The sequence below is a fragment of the Callionymus lyra genome, chromosome 7 (assembly GCF_982586985.1).
Source record: "Callionymus lyra chromosome 7, fCalLyr1.hap1.1, whole genome shotgun sequence".
Taxonomy (NCBI): domain Eukaryota; kingdom Metazoa; phylum Chordata; class Actinopteri; order Syngnathiformes; family Callionymidae; genus Callionymus; species Callionymus lyra.
The window spans coordinates 243851-262273 of record NC_141824.1 but is presented as its reverse complement, the minus strand read 5'-3'; the positions used below and the strand labels follow the sequence as shown (position 1 = coordinate 262273).

The 18423-nt window shown below is 43.4% G+C and overlaps 1 protein-coding gene across 1 annotated transcript in view; it reads right to left on the bottom strand.

Annotated features, from left to right (window-relative positions):
- Positions 1–165: 165 nt before the first annotated feature.
- Positions 166–18423, bottom strand: part of LOC148074570 (uncharacterized) — a 104800-nt gene continuing 86542 nt past the window's right edge. The window contains exons 23-33 of the mRNA XM_087796060.1: positions 18175–18310; positions 11115–11443; positions 10874–11045; positions 10510–10626; positions 8133–8249; positions 7183–7334; positions 6821–6907; positions 776–922; positions 663–709; positions 461–539; positions 166–385 (exon numbers count right to left, since the gene is read on the bottom strand). Coding sequence (XP_087652186.1) covers positions 311–385; positions 461–539; positions 663–709; positions 776–922; positions 6821–6907; positions 7183–7334; positions 8133–8249; positions 10510–10626; positions 10874–11045; positions 11115–11443; positions 18175–18310 — 1458 coding nt within the window. The 3' untranslated portion in view covers positions 166–310. The remainder of the gene's footprint in view (positions 386–460; positions 540–662; positions 710–775; positions 923–6820; positions 6908–7182; positions 7335–8132; positions 8250–10509; positions 10627–10873; positions 11046–11114; positions 11444–18174; positions 18311–18423) is intronic.

Sequence of the window (18423 nt, the reverse complement as noted above, 5' to 3'; positions counted from 1 at the left end):
TCACAACCATCACTTGTCCAGCGTGTCTTAGGTCTGACCCGGGGCTTCCCTCTAATGTGTCAACCAGACACGCTTTAGTTGACCTGACTTTGTTCTTCCTGTCAATCAACTTCTCCTCCTGCTCCTGAAAGACCCTCAGAACGTCCAGAAACATTTAAGCTTTAATTGAACACGAGAAGCAGCAAAACATTCAAACGTCAGACACAAAGCTTTGCTTCGACCTGAGGCTGGTTTTGTCTCCAGACTATCAACAATCAAAGAAACCTTTATTTGACAAACTCCTTCTGGTCCCAGCGAGACTCTTTGACCTTCACTGCGTCAGTAGATCTTCCAGGTGAGAGAACAGACACATGTCCTTGTGTTTTCTTTCAAGCGCTCTGGTTTCCTGTCACGATCACAGACACGCATGAACTCAACAGCTGCAGAGAAACTTTCCTGCACAGGAAACAAGGTCTCTTACTTCACTGTCGCTCTTGTGTCGTCGCTGAAGTTCCGGCTCTCTTCCTCGCCAGGACTCGCTCCCTCCAGCGTCCTGCCTCCTGCCAAATTGAAATGTTGGATCTGTTCCTTCATCAACTAAAGTCTTACTTCAACTGTAAAGTGTCCTGAGATAACTTAGTTATTTAAAGACACTTGAAATAAAAGTGAATTAAATTGATTGCCTGCAGGTCCGGGCCTGTAGCAGATCTCCGAGGCTCGCCTGCAGAACCTGCACAAGAAGCCACTGGTTGAGCAAACAGTGGAAAAACACTGGACGACTGAGGATTACTGGGACCTTGAAGAAAACCTCCTGGAAGGCTGGGCTGGAGTCAGTGTTCATTTCCTTGACTGTGATGTGGGACAGTGAGTGCAGCAGCAGCAGACAGAAGCCTCCGAGCGACTCCAGCCTCTGGCGCCGGACGAACAGAATCTCGTGGACTTCCTGTCAACACAAGCGTGGACACATGGAACACAGATGCACACGGCAGCAGAGAACATGAAACATGGAGGGATCGTTTCAGGAGGAGCTTGATCTAAAACATATGTTGTCAACTCCTCATTTAAAAACATAATCCAGTGGATTGTTGGCAGGAGGCATGTGAGGAAGTCGCTGGACGTGTCAGGATGTGAACGATAAATAGGAAGTGAGATCAGAGACAGAATTAGACTCGAACATTAACATTGGTCATGTCTCGTCTCGTTTTGTCTGAAGACTTTGATTTGGAAGCCTGAGGACGTTCGATCTGACAGAGGTTTTGGTCTGAAGTTGTTTAAACAGCGATAAAGTAGGAAAGAAGCAGCAGTTAATCCAGACATGTAGACAGACATGTAGACAGACATGTAGACAGACATGTAGACAGACATGTAGACAGACATGTAGACAGACATGTAGACAGACATGTAGACAGACATGTAGACGGACATGGTGACGGACATGTAGACGGACATGTAGACAGACATGTAGACTGACATGTAGACAGACATGTAGACGACATGTAGACAGACATGTAGACGACATGTAGACAGACATGTAGACGACATGTAGACGGACATGTAGACAGACATGTAGACAGACATGTAGACAGACATGTAGACAGACATGTAGACGGACATGTAGACAGACATGTAGACAGACATGTAGACGGACATGTAGACTGACATGTAGACGGACATGTAGACAGACATGTAGACTGACATGTAGACAGACATGTAGACAGACATGTAGACAGACATGTAGACGGACATGTAGACAGACATGTAGACAGACATGTAGACGGACATGTAGACAGACATGTAGACAGACATGTAGACAGACATGTAGACGGACATGTAGACTGACATGTAGACGGACATGTAGACGGACATGTAGACAGACATGTAGACAGACATGTAGACGGACATGTAGACTGACATGTAGACGGACATGTAGACGGACATGTAGACAGACATGTAGACAGACATGTAGACGGACATGTAGACGGACATGTAGACTGACATGTAGACGGACATGTAGACAGACATGTAGACGGACAGCTTCTCAGCACTTCTTCCTCCTGACAGAACAAGTGAGTTTATAGTGATTCTTGCTCACACATCAAATCTGCCTACTTGTTGACTTGAGGTCTTCGTGATGTTCACTCAAAAACACTTTCTTATCCTTAAGCCTCTGTAACCAGTTTGTCAGTAGCTTTGGGTCGTTGTCCATTTGAGAAACGTTTGAACCAAACTTCAACTTCCTGATGTCTTCAGTAGTTCCACATCATTCTCATGATCTAGTTTGTGACGCCAGTCGCTCCTGCAGCCAAACAACTACATAACATGATGGAGTTCACAGTTGAGATGATGTTCTCAGGCTTGGAAGCTTCAAACGTAACTGTGGTCATTATGAACAAACCATTCTTGTTCCTTCAGACCACAGGACATGAAGATCTTTGTCCATGTGTGCATCTGCAAACTGTATTCTGGCCCTTTTATTTTACTGTAGGAGTAATGTTTTCACGCCCAGGACTCACTGTGGATCATGACACATCTCACCAGCTTCAGGGTCTTCACAAGATCTTTAGCTGCTGTTGAAGCGTCTCGTCCTGAGACATGATGGACATTCATGGCGTTTCTGCTGCTGATGGTCTGCACAGGTGAAAGTGGCACCTTCTAGAAACCAAGGATGAAGCAGACTTATGCAAGTCCACAATCCTCTTCCTGAGGTCGGACTTCTTTTGACCATGATATGTTCGCAGAGAAACATTGAGGTTCAGGTGTGTCTTCAAATGCATCCATAGGTGTGACTCAAATCCACTCAAATGTTGTCAATAAACCTGAAGCTTCCAACGACATCAACATCATCTTCATCATCATCATCATCATCGTTATCATCATCATCATCATCATCATCTTCATCATCGTCATCTTCATCATCATCATCATCGTTATCATCATCATCATCATCGTCATCATCATCGTTATCATCATCATCATCATCATCTTCATCATCATCATCGTTATCATCATCATAATCATCGTTATCATCATCATCATCATCTTCATCATCGTCATCTTCATCAACATCATCATCGTTATCATCATCATCATCATCATCGTCATCATCATCGTTATCATCATCATCATCGTCATCATCATCATTATCATCATCATCATCATCATTTTCATCATCTTCATCATCATCATCGTTATCATCATCATAATCATCATCATCGTTATCATCATCATCATCATCTTCATCATCGTCATCATCATCGTTATCATCATCCTCATTGTCATCATCATCGTCATCATCTTCATCTTCAGCTTCATCTTCATCATCATCATCATCATCATCATCTGAAGGGCTTTAAAGGCTCAGTTACCTTCATGTATGTAAACTTATGACTTTAAAGAAAATAATAAAAAAAATGTCATAATAATGTATACATAACATAATGTAATAAACAATTATCTTTGTCATTATTGTGGCATTTAGCAAACAGAAATAATTTATATATTTATTTATATTTATGTAACATAAAACAGGAAACGTTTATTTTGACAGACACACAGACACACAGACACACAGACACACAGACACACAGAAACACAGACACACAGAAACACAGACACACAGACACACAGATACACAGACACACAGACACACAGATACACAGACACACAGACACGCAGACACACAGACACACAGAAACACAGACACACAGACACACAGATACACAGACACACAGACACACAGATACACAGACACACAGACACACAGATACACAGACACACAGACACACAAACACACAGAAACACAGACACACAGATACGCAGACACGCAGACACACAGATACACAGACACACAGAAACACAGACACACAGACACGCAGATACGCAGACACACAGAAACGCAGACACGCAGACACACAGACACACAGACACACAGAAACACAGACACACAGATACACAGACTCACAGATACACAGACACACAGACACACAGATACACAGACACACAGATACACAGACACACAGACACACAGATACACAGACACACAGACACACAGACACACAGACACAGACACACAGACACACAGACACACAGATACACAGACACACAGACACACAGACACACAGAAACACAGACACACAGATACGCAGACACGCAGACACGCAGACACGCAGATACGCAGACACGCAGATACGCAGACACGCAGACACACAGATACACAGACACACAGACACACAGATACACAGATACACAGACACACAGATACACAGATACACAGACACACAGACACACAGACACACAGATACACAGACACACAGATACACAGACACACAGACACACAGAAACACAGACACACAGACACACAGAAACACAGACACACAGACACACAGATACACAGACACACAGACACACAGATACACAGACACACAGATACACAGACACACAGATACACAGACACACAGATACACAGATACACAGATACACAGACACACAGATACACAGATACACAGATACACAGACACACAGATACACAGACACACAGACACACAGAAACAAAGACACACAGATACACAGACACACAGACACACAGATACACAGACACACAGACACACAGATACACAGATACACAGACACACAGACACACAGATACACAGACACACAGACACACAGATACACAGATACACAGACACACAGACACACAGAAACAAAGACACACAGATACACAGACACACAGACACACAGATACACAGACACACAGATACACAGATACACAGACACACAGATACACAGACACACAGATACACAGACACACAGACACACAGACACACAGACACACAGACACACAGAAACGCAGACACACAGATACACAGACACACAGACACACAGATACGCAGACACGCAGACACACAGACACACAGACACGCAGACACGCAGACACGCAGACACACAGATACACAGGTACACAGAAACGCAGACACACAGACACACAGACACACAGACACGCAGAAACGCAGACACGCAGATACGCAGACACGCAGACACGCAGACACGCAGACACGCAGAAACGCAGACACGCAGACACGCAGACACGCAGATACGCAGACACACAGACACACAGAAACACAGACACACAGATACGCAGACACGCAGACACGCAGACACGCAGACACGCAGACACGCAGACACGCAGACACGCAGAAACGCAGACACGCAGACACGCAGACACGCAGACACGCAGACACGCAGATACGCAGACACGCAGACACGCAGACACACAGACACACAGACACACAGATACACAGACACACAGATACACAGATACACAGACACACAGACACACAGATACACAGACACACAGACACACAGATACACAGACACACAGACACACAGACACACAGACACACAGACACAAAGACACACAGATACACAGACACACAGACACACAGATACACAGACACACAGATACACAGACACACAGACACACAGATACACAGATACACAGACACACAGACACACAGACACACAGATACACAGACACACAGATACACAGATACACAGACACACAGATACACAGACACACAGACACACAGATACACAGATACACAGACACACAGACACACAGATACACAGTCACACAGACACACAGACACACAGATACACAGACACACAGACACACAGATACACAGACACACAGACACACAGATACACAGACACACAGACACACAGATACACAGACACACAGACACACAGATACACAGACACACAGACACACAGATACACAGACAGACAGACAGACACACAGACACACAGACAGATAGACAGACTTTTTCCAGAAAACGTTTTGTCTCCATACAAACTTCATTAAGACAGAAGCTGCTTGTGTAACTCAACTCCTCACGTAGAGTAAGAAACATTTTTTGTAAACATGTCAATCCTGGTCAGCAGAGCAAGCTTTTGAGTGAACAACGACTTTGATGTGTGTCAGTGTTACGAGGTAACATTTGTTCCTGCATCCGTTCTGGTTTGAACCTTTCTAAGGGTTTTGTTGTTTGCTTTGGATGAAATAAATGATTAATGGCAGTGAAGCGTGAACTTGATGCTTTCATACAGTTTGACAAGAAAAACTGAGAGCAAGTGAAGAAGTGAAGTGACTGGAAGTTTAAACACGACACGACAGCTGCTTTGGATTTAAACCACAGTTGCCGTGAACGCTGAAGGAAAGTAAACGTTTTCATTTTCGTTCTTCTCAAAAGCAACATTCCAGTCCCAAAGTCCTGCTTCCAGGGAAGCATGTAGGAATGTCTTGTTATTTCCCTGTTTAATGGTCATTTGACCCCTGACCCTCGTTAAAACACGCATGTGGGAAGATAAAGACTCGTTTGTTGATGTCAGGCTCGAGGCCTTTTCTAAAGAGATGAGCACAGACGACTTAAGCGATTAAAGCTTGGACTTTTTTTTTTACAACACATGATAAAGAAAGAAAAAAACCCACAATGCTCAGCATTGATTAAAAGTTCTGTAAAAGAATGTCAAAAGAAAAAATGGCATTTCAATACACAAGTATTTAATTTCCATAAAGGAAGTGACTTTAAAAGCATGAAAAATTCATTCTGACTCGAGACCTTTGTTTGTGAAACTTAGTTTCTTGAAGTTTTTCAGTGTAGAGCAAATTCATTCCGTTCAGCCTTTATTTCTTTGAAAACTTCTATCTTCTCAAATCTTAATCCTAGTCCGTGACTTTGTGCTGTTCTAGTTCCACGAGCGTCTAAAATGAGTCTCTGTTGTTTTTCGACCTAAACAGCAGCGAGATAAACTCAAGCCCTCGGAGCCAGAAATAGACAATTACCTGATAAAAGAATGAATTCCTGAAGGCGTTGTTGAAGTAGTTGTTTTTCGGAAGGCTGGCTGCAATTCGGAGCGAGATGGGAGGAGTCTGTGTGAACAAAAGGTTTATCTGACTATTTTTAAAGAGCTGTCAATCAAATGTTACGGTTTGTAAGTCACTGTAAGCGTTGAAGCAGATGAAGCAAAATAACATCATTTAAATATTTAGTCACAGACAATCGTGAAATCCTTCTGAAATCCGGTCTAAAGCAAGAATATTCATTTAGTATTTTTGTTTCAATCACAAACCGATGAACTCACATCCCAAGGACTTGTTTACATCTATATTTTCATGTATGATTAAAAAAAAATGTTGAAACGAACCAGTTTTTGACTGGTCAACATGTTGATGAGGAACAGGCCGTGCTGGTAGACCAGGACTTCTCTGGGCCCGAGACTGGACGGATCCACGGGGATCAGGTCCCCCTCACACTCCCATTGACGATCCACAACATCAACAAAACAGCTGCATTTCTCTGAGGACGACAGGAATAACTGAAAGAGCGAGAGCTGAAGGCGAGTGTTTGCTGAAACTATTCTCACACACACACACACCTACACACACACACACTCCCATAAAAGGAGCCTCTATTGTTGGCTCGGTCCAGGCAGCTGCTCGCAATTAAAACCTGGACCTTCGAGCTAAACACAGCAACACAGTCAAACACTGAGCGACGTAGAAACGTCTTCCAGATGGACTCAGTCAAACCTCTTTTAAGATAACAAACCACGAGCAAGAATCAATTCAACTTGTACGTGTTTAGCTTTTTTACGAGCTTCACTTCCTGAACTCTGAGATTTCTTTATCCAGTTAACGTTTGGTTCCCTTGTGGTTCCACATAACCTCAGCGACCCGCTTTAGTTCAAGGAGAGGAAAAACAATAGCGACATTCCTTTGACGACACAATCAAGTGCATAAATATTTATGCAGAAAACACTCTTGAGGGCATGTGATCTACACAACCAACGCTGATTGAAAGGCACTGCTGTGATCCAATGAATGCTTGAGTAAAAACACAAAGTTTTTTCTGTCCATCTCTGTTGTCTTCTGTGTTTGTGCTAATTTTCATTATTTTGCGAACACAATAATACACTTGAATGAACACATTTTGTGAAAATAACATTTGACAACACCACTGATGAACTTTTTGATGAACTTTCCCTCAACACTGTGAAGGATGCTAAGCTAACGCGCAAGAAAGACTCAAGACAAAGCAGTTGAACATGTTTCCAGCGCAGTGTAAACGGCGTTGATGAGATCCAGATCAACATACCACAGAGTTCTCCAGACTGAAGCCCCGAACCTCTGAGCAGACCTTTGAGCTGCAGCTCCACCTCCTTGAGTCCATGGAACAGAGGCGAGCGCTGCAGCATCTGATGCCACTCTTCCTCTGAACAAACACCAACAACGTTGTCAAACAAAAGTCACACTTTTGCTCTGTTCTCTCTGTATTGAGTTGACGGATCTTTCATGAAGAAAATAATTAAGAAACCAAACATTTCTATTATATTCTTCATTAGAGAAGCCTTGTGTTGTTGATTTTTCAAAACCATTTGTGTGGTTTTATGAACCTGCTGCACTTTGTTTTCCAATCATCTGGGACTAGTTTATGAGAACCGCTGAGAGGAAGCTTTCAAAAAGGTGTGCGTGTGTGAAACTAATTATTGGGTGTAATTGTCAATATTTTACCTGCACTGTATAAAATCTCTGCCTGTTTTTTTATCCCTTGTTTTGTCTCTGGGTCAAAGGTCAACGACCTTGACCATCGCATATGTATTTATGGAAGCCAGGGAGGTCATTGACCTTTGACCCAGAGACAACACAAGAGATAATACAAGCACATTGGTTTTCATTAGGTCTTCGGGTCAATTTGACCCGGAGATAACACAAGGGCTCAATGTGTGACTGATTTTAGATTAAAATCATCTGCAAAAAAAATTGACTACAAATTAAAAACTGTATGAATCTACATATTTATGTCGAAAAGACATCACAAGGTGATGCAGGTTCCTCAGGCATTATGTCTGGAGCAAAGATACGATCCTACAGCAGGATCGTGTGGCAAGATGGCAGAACAGCAGGAAAGGAAAAACAGGTGAATAAAGAGCCTTGATGAGTTTGGAACGTATGGTTCTCTCAGCGCTTGAATCCAAGACTGAAGTCACTTAAAGACCACACCAGACTGAAGAACAACCACCATCAGGTATTTAAGAAGTATTTTATAGGTTCATGTTGGTTCGTTTATCATCGACGATGCTTCATCAACTTGAAATGTTCCAAAGATGAAGTTATGTAGTGAAAGTTTGCGACAACATTAAACATTTATTCAAGGACATGGAGTTCAGCAGTTGATCTGTCAGCGAGTCTCATTTAGATTCTACATTTAAAGTTTTATCTGATCAACACACATCATGATACGCACATCTAAATACATATTAAACTACATGATTACTACTGAGTTAATTGTATTATAGTAGCACGTCATAATAGTGTGATCATATAGAATCGTGTGTGTTTTCTGTTCAAAGGATTCAATGATGAAGTTGACGTTTCATCGCGACTGAGGATTAGATTCTTCCTGCGACGTTACATTCATGATGAAGGAGCTGAACTTGTCAAGACTGCTGAGGTAACGTCTTATTGTTCCTCTGAAGGGAAGTTAATGTAAACTGGAAATTTTTCTCTTTCTTTGCAGTCATTTATTTTTGTAGATGATTTTGGTGTTTAGTGTTACTTTGCCGTTGTTCTTTATCTTCTTCCGCACTTTCCGGTCTTTTGTTTACTAAATGGTTGCAAGTTACTCCTTTTGCTGTCTATTGCAGAATACTTTCTAACTTGTCGCCATAAAAATATTTACGAAATGATTTAAAGTTTAGATTTTGTAGTGGCGATTTAAAGGATTTAGAACGTTATTTTTCCATTTTATTTAGGTTTTACTTTGTTGTTTTACTTTAACTGTTTTCTCACTCTCTCTCCTCGTGGACTTCATGGATGATCATGTGCAGTATTACCACAGAATTACAATTCATTCAGAACATTTTTCCCTAGTATTCTGTGTTTTTTTGCTGCTCAGACCAACAAACTCTGTCCAGTTTGGATTCATGTTTCTTGCCTGATTTGCTGGATGTATTGGTTTTTGAACATTATGTCAGATGTTGGACTCTTTATTGTATTTAACATGTTTTACTCTTCTTGTGTTTTTGGACTTGATTATATCACATCGTGTAGAAATTTTAACTGTTTCTCTGCACTTGGGTTCCGCTTTTTTCAGATGTGACAAAAAAACAAAAACTAATCGCGGGCTGGTGAACTTTTATCAACAAGCTAAGCTAGCAGCCATCATTTGGTTTTCATTTTCCCAAACAGTTGATAAAAAAAGGTTTTACAGTTTTCTACCTATCATGTGGATGACAGACACACACTGATGAGTACAACAGACTCCAACATCACGGTGACATACACACACACATATACACACTTTAAGGTAAGGTAAAACTAAGGTAAGGTAAAACTTTATTGATTATTATGAATAGTTTTTAGTTCAAATTTAAAGTGTGATAGAAGCTACAGAAATCAGGACAGCGTACATTCCTCAAATAATGAACAAATGCTTTTCTACAAAACTCTGTGTTGTGTTGAACATTTCTCACCTTGCAACTCAAATTCAGAAGATGCTGCTTGTGAGTTCTTCGATGGAGCTAAACTTTGTTGAAGACCAGAGTCCTTAGACTGAGATTCAACTGGTTTGAAGAGCCATGTGGAGATACCTCGAAGAACACAAACCTTCAGTGTCGTGTTAGCAAGAAAGGTAGAAACACTTCAAACTAAATTCTTCAGTAAACACACACAAGATCAATCAAGGCTCATCTACAGCCACATCAACACGAGTTAAGGTTTCTCTTTGATCACCGAAGGTTTAGTTTTGTCCAAAACAGGAAAACATGTCGAATGATTTGCTCAAATATTCCATGTTCATGTGTGACCTAGAAAGACTGAGAGACGCTGAATAAGTACCAGGAATGCTCTGAGCTGATACAAAGCTGGACTGTTTATCATCCAGAAGCTGCTTCAGCCGCTCAAGCTGCGTTTTCTGTTGAAGGAAACCTTTGACCTTCATGTTCTGTTTGTGTCTGCTGCTGAGGACCAGGCCAAATTCCTTGTACCAGAAGCTTCCGCTCAGGACGTCCTACTGAACAGAAAACACTCAACAAAAACATATTTTATGAGATAAAGTTGTTGGTTCCCGCATTCTGACCTCAGCAGTTTCTGCTCGAAGCTCAGAGAATCGCCGGACGCATCGCAGAGTGTTGAGATGTAAATCCAACTGTGTCAGTCTGGAAAAGCTCTGCTCCCAGAACTCTCTCCACCACACTGCTCTCCACTGGAGGAAGAAACAAACATGGAAACCAAACAATAAATCAAACAAGAAGTAAAGGATTGTCACCTGGAAGGTTGCAGGGCCATTTTGAGACTTCCATTTGTCCTGTTCATGTTGTAGCTTCTCCATAGACACTTCCATGTGGTCCAAACTTGACATAAGATCGGAGAGCCAAACGTTCTGCTGCTCCCACTCCTGCTCGTCACCTACATCACACCAGGAACAAACACTCCTGCTCTTCACCTACATCACACCAGGAACAAACACTCCTGCTCTTCATTTACATCACACCAGGAACAAACACTCTTGCTCTTCACCTACATCACACCAGGAACAAACACTCTTGCTCTTCACCTACATCACACCAGGAACAAACACTCTTGCTCTTCACCTACATCACACCAGGAACAAACACTCTTGCTCTTCACCTACATCACACCAGGAACAAACACTCCTGCTCTTCATTTACATCACACCAGGAACAAACACTCTTGCTCTTCACCTACATCACACCAGGAACAAACACTCTTGCTCTTCACCTACATCACACCAGGAACAAACACTCTTGCTCTTCACCTATATCACACCAGGAACAAACACTCTTGCTCTTCACCTATATCACACCAGGAACAAACACTCTTGCTCTTCACCTACATCACACCAGGAACAAACACTCCTGCTCTTCATCTACATCACACCAGGAACAAACACTCTTGCTCTTCATCTACATCACACCAGGAACAAACACTCTTGCTCTTCACCTACATCACACCAGGAACAAACACTCCTGCTCTTCATCTACATCACACCAGGAACAAACACTCTTGCTCTTCACCTACATCACACCAGGAACAAACACTCCTGCTCTTCATCTACATCACACCAGGAACAAACACTCTTGCTCTTCACCTATATCACACCAGGAACAAACACTCTTGCTCTTCACCTACATCACACCAGGAACAAACACTCCTGCTCTTCATCTACATCACACCAGGAACAAACACTCTTGCTCTTCACCTACATCACACCAGGAACAAACATTCTTGCTCTTCACCTACATCACACCAGGAACAAACACTCCTGCTCTTCATCTACATCACACCAGGAACAAACACTCTTGCTCTTCACCTACATCACACCAGGAACAAACACTCCTGCTCTTCATCTACATCACACCAGGAACAAACACTCTTGCTCTTCACCTATATCACACCAGGAACAAACACTCTTGCTCTTCACCTATATCACACCAGGAACAAACACTCTTGCTCTTCACCTACATCACACCAGGAACAAACACTTCTGCTCTTCACCTACATCACACCAGGAACAAACACTCTTGCTCTTCACCTATATCACACCAGGAACAAACACTCTTGCTCTTCACCTACATCACACCAGGAACAAACACTCCTGCTCTTCATCTACATCACACCAGGAACAAACACTCTTGCTCTTCACCTACATCACACCAGGAACAAACACTCTTGCTCTTCACCTACATCACACCAGGAACAAACACTCTTGCTCTTCACCTACATCACACCAGGAACAAACACTCCTGCTCTTCACCTACATCACACCAGGAACAAACACTCGTGCTCTTCACCTACATCACACCAGGAACAAACACTCTTGCTCTTCACCTACATCACACCAGGAACAAACACTCTTGCTCTTCACCTATATCACACCAGGAACAAACACTCTTGCTCTTCATCTACATCACACCAGGAACAAACACTTCTGCTCTTCACTTACATCACACCAGGAACAAACACTCTTGCTCTTCACCTACATCACACCAGGAACAAACACTCCTGCTCTTCACCTACATCACACCAGGAACAAACACTCCTGCTCTTCATTTACATCACACCAGGAACAAACACTTCTGCTCTTCACCTACATCACACCAGGAACAAACACTCTTGCTCTTCACCTACATCACACCAGGAACAAACACTTCTGCTCTTCACCTACATCACACCAGGAACAAACACTCCTGCTCTTCACCTACATCACACAAGGAACAAACACTTCTGCTCTTCACCTACATCACACCAGGAACAAACACTCTTGCTCTTCACCTACATCACACCAGGAACAAACACTCCTGCTCTTCACTTACATCACACCAGGAACAAACACTTCTGCTCTTCACCTACATCACACCAGGAACAAACACTCTTGCTCTTCACCTACATCACACCAGGAACAAACACTCTTGCTCTTCACCTACATCACACTAGGAAAAAACACTCTTGCTCTTCACCTACATCACACCAGGAACAAACACTCTTGCTCTTCATCTACATCACACCAGGAACAAACACTCTTGCTCTTCACCTACATCACACCAGGAACAAACACTCTTGCTCTTCACCTACATCACACCAGGAACAAACACTTCTGCTCTTCATCTACATCACACCAGGAACAAACACTCTTGCTCTTCATCTACATCACACCAGGAACAAACACTCTTGCTCTTCACCTACATCACACCAGGAACAAACACTCCTGCTCTTCACCTACATCACACCAGGAACAAACACTCTTGCTCTTCACCTACATCACACCAGGAACAAACACTCTTGCTCTTCACCTACATCACACCAGGAACAAACACTCCTGCTCTTCACCTACATCACACCAGGAACAAACACTCTTGCTCTTCACCTACATCACACCAGGAACAAACACTCCTGCTCTTCACCTACATCACACCAGGAACAAACACTCCTGCTCTTCACCTACATCACACCAGGAACAAACACTCCTGCTCTTCACCTACATCACACCAGGAACAAACACTTCTGCTCTTCACCTACATCACACCAGGAACAAACACTCTTGCTCTTCACCTACATCACACCAGGAACAAACACTTCTGCTCTTCACCTACATCACACCAGGAACAAACACTCCTGCTCTTCACCTACATCACACAAGGAACAAACACTTCTGCTCTTCACCTACATCACACCAGGAACAAACACTCTTGCTCTTCACCTACATCACACCAGGAACAAACACTTATGCTCTTCATCTACATCACACCAGGAACAAACACTCTTGCTCTTCACCTACATCACACCAGGAACAAACACTCCTGCTCTTCACCTACATCACTCCAGGAACAAACACTCTTGCTCTTCACCTACATCACACCAGGAACAAACACTCTTGCTCTTCACCTACATCACACCAGGAACAAACACTCTTGCTCTTCACCTACATCACACCAGGAACAAACACTCTTGCTCTTCATCTACATCACACCAGGAACAAACACTCTTGCTCTTCACCTACATCACACCAGGAACAAACACTCTTGCTCTTCACCTACATCACACCAGGAACAAACACTCCTGCTCTTCACTTACATCACACCAGGAACAAACACTCTTGCTCTTCACCTACATCACACCAGGAACAAACACTCTTGCTCTTCACCTACATCACACCAGGAACAAACACTCTTGCTCTTCACCTACATCACACCAGGAACAAACACTCTTGCTCTTCACCTACATCACACCAGGAACAAACACTCTTGCTCTTCACCTACATCACACCAGGAACAAACACTCTTGCTCTTCACCTATATCACACCAGGAACAAACACTCTTGCTCTTCACCTACATCACACCAGGAACAAACACTCCTGCTCTTCATTTACATCACACCAGGAACAAACACTCTTGCTCTTCACCTACATCACACCAGGAACAAACACTCTTGCTCTTCACCTACATCACACCAGGAACAAACACTCTTGCTCTTCACCTATATCACACCAGGAACAAACACTCTTGCTCTTCACCTACATCACACCAGGAACAAACACTCCTGCTCTTCATCTACATCACACCAGGAACAAACACTCTTGCTCTTCACCTACATCACACCAGGAACAAACACTCTTGCTCTTCACCTACATCACACCAGGAACAAACACTCTTGCTCTTCACCTACATCACACCAGGAACAAACACTCCTGCTCTTCACCTACATCACACCAGGAACAAACACTCTTGCTCTTCACCTACATCACACCAGGAACAAACACTCTTGCTCTTCACCTACATCACACCAGGAACAAACACTCTTGCTCTTCACCTATATCACACCAGGAACAAACACTCTTGCTCTTCATCTACATCACACCAGGAACAAACACTTCTGCTCTTCACTTACATCACACCAGGAACAAACACTCTTGCTCTTCACCTACATCACACCAGGAACAAACACTCCTGCTCTTCACCTACATCACACCAGGAACAAACACTCCTGCTCTTCATTTACATCACACCAGGAACAAACACTCTTGCTCTTCACCTACATCACACCAGGAACAAACACTCTTGCTCTTCACCTACATCACACCAGGAACAAACACTCTTGCTCTTCACCTACATCACACCAGGAACAAACACTCTTGCTCTTCACCTACATCACACCAGGAACAAACACTCTTGCTCTTCACCTACATCACACCAGGAACAAACACTCCTGCTCTTCATCTACATCACACCAGGAACAAACACTCTTGCTCTTCACCTATATCACACCAGGAACAAACACTCTTGCTCTTCACCTACATCACACCAGGAACAAACACTCTTGCTCTTCATCTACATCACACCAGGAACAAACACTCTTGCTCTTCACCTACATCACACCAGGAACAAACACTCTTGCTCTTCATTTACATCACACCAGGAACAAACACTCTTGCTCTTCACCTATATCACACCAGGAACAAACACTCCTGCTCTTCATTTACATCACACCAGGAACAAACACTCTTGCTCTTCACCTACATCACACCAGGAACAAACACTCTTGCTCTTCACCTACATCACACCAGGAACAAACACTCTTGCTCTTCACCTATATCACACCAGGAACAAACACTCTTGCTCTTCACCTACATCACACCAGGAACAAACACTCCTGCTCTTCATCTACATCACACCAGGAACAAACACTCTTGCTCTTCACCTACATCACACCAGGAACAAACACTCTTGCTCTTCACCTACATCACACCAGGAACAAACACTCTTGCTCTTCACCTACATCACACCAGGAACAAACACTCTTGCTCTTCACCTATATCACACCAGGAACAAACACTCTTGCTCTTCACCTACATCACACCAGGAACAAACACTTCTGCTCTTCACCTACATCACACCAGGAACAAACACTCTTGCTCTTCACCTACATCACACCAGGAACAAACACTCTTGCTCTTCACCTATATCACACCAGGAACAAACACTCTTGCTCTTCACCTACATCACACCAGGAACAAACACTTCTGCTCTTCACCTACATCACACCAGGAACAAACACTCTTGCTCTTCACCTACATCACACCAGGAACAAACACTCTTGCTCTTCACCTACATCACACCAGGAACAAACACTTCTGCTCTTCACCTACATCACACCAGGAACAAACACTCTTGCTCTTCACCTACATCACACCAGGAACAAACACTTCTGCTCTTCACCTACATCACACCAGGAACGAACACTCTTGCTCTTCACCTACATCACACCAGGAACAAACACTTCTGCTCTTCACCTACATCACACCAGGAACAAACACTCTTGCTCTTCACCTACATCACACCAGGAACAAACACTCTTGCTCTTCACCTACATCACACCAGGAACAAACACTTCTGCTCTTCACCTACATCACACCAGGAACAAACACTCTTGCTCTTCACCTACATCACACCAGGAACAAACACTCTTGCTCTTCACCTACATCACACCAGGAACAAACACTTCTGCTCTTCACCTACATCACACCAGGAACAAACACTCTTGCTCTTCCTCTACATATCACCAGGAACAAACACTCTTGCTCTTCACCTTCATCACACCAGGAACAAACACTCTTGCTCTTCATCTACATCACACCAGGAACAAACACTCTTGCTCTTCACCTACATCACACCAGGAACAAACACTCCTGCTCTTCACCTACATCACACCAGGAACAAACACTCTTGCTCTTCAACTACATCACACCAGGAACAAACACTCTTGCTCTTCACCTACATCACACCAGGAACAAACACTCCTGCTCTTCACCTACATCACACCAGGAACAAACACTCTTGCTCTTCACCTACATCACACCAGGAACAAACACTCCTGCTTTTCACCTACATCACACCAGGAACAAACACTCTTGCTCTTCACCTACATCACACCAGGAACAAACACTCTTGCTCTTCACCTACATCACACCAGGAACAAACACTCTTGCTCTTCACCTACATCACACCAGGAACAAACACTTCTGCTCTTCATCTACATCACACCAGGAACAAACACTCTTGCTCTTCACCTACATCACACCAGGAACAAACACTTCTGCTCTTCACCTACATCACACCAGGAACAAACACTCTTGCTCTTCACCTACATCACACCAGGAACAAACACTTCTGCTCTTCACCTACATCACACCAGGAACAAACACTCCTGCTCTTCACCTACATCACACCAGGAACAAACACTCCTGCTCTTCACCTACATCACACCAGGAACAAACACTCTTGCTCTTCACCTACATCACACCAGGAACAAACACTCTTGCTCTTCACCTACATCACACCAGGAACAAACACTCTTGCTCTTCACCTACATCACACCAGGAACAAACACTCCTGCTCTTCACCTACATCACACCAGGAACAAACACTCTTGCTCTTCACCTACATCACACCAGGAACAAACACTCTTGCTCTTCACCTACATCACACCAGGAACAAACACTCTTGCTCTTCACCTACATCACACCAGGAACAAACACTCCTGCTCTTCACCTACATCACACCAGGAACAAACACTGACAGAAATGTGACCAAAGTGAGAATATCAGCCAGTTGTGATGAACCTCCAGTGAGGATGTGTAAAACATCTGGAGACAGGATCAAACTGCGGCGACGACTGTGTCTTCTCTGAGCCTCCATCGTCATGGACTCCTGAAGCTCCAGAGCTGCTTCTCTCAGATGCTTCCCAGACCACGTGACCTGCAGCAACAAGTCTGATTTCATCTGTTCACATCATGGCCACACAAGTGACTCAAGACTAATCTTGCTGGTGTGTATCTGTACAGCTGTGGAAGCTTGTGAAGCCTCTCTGA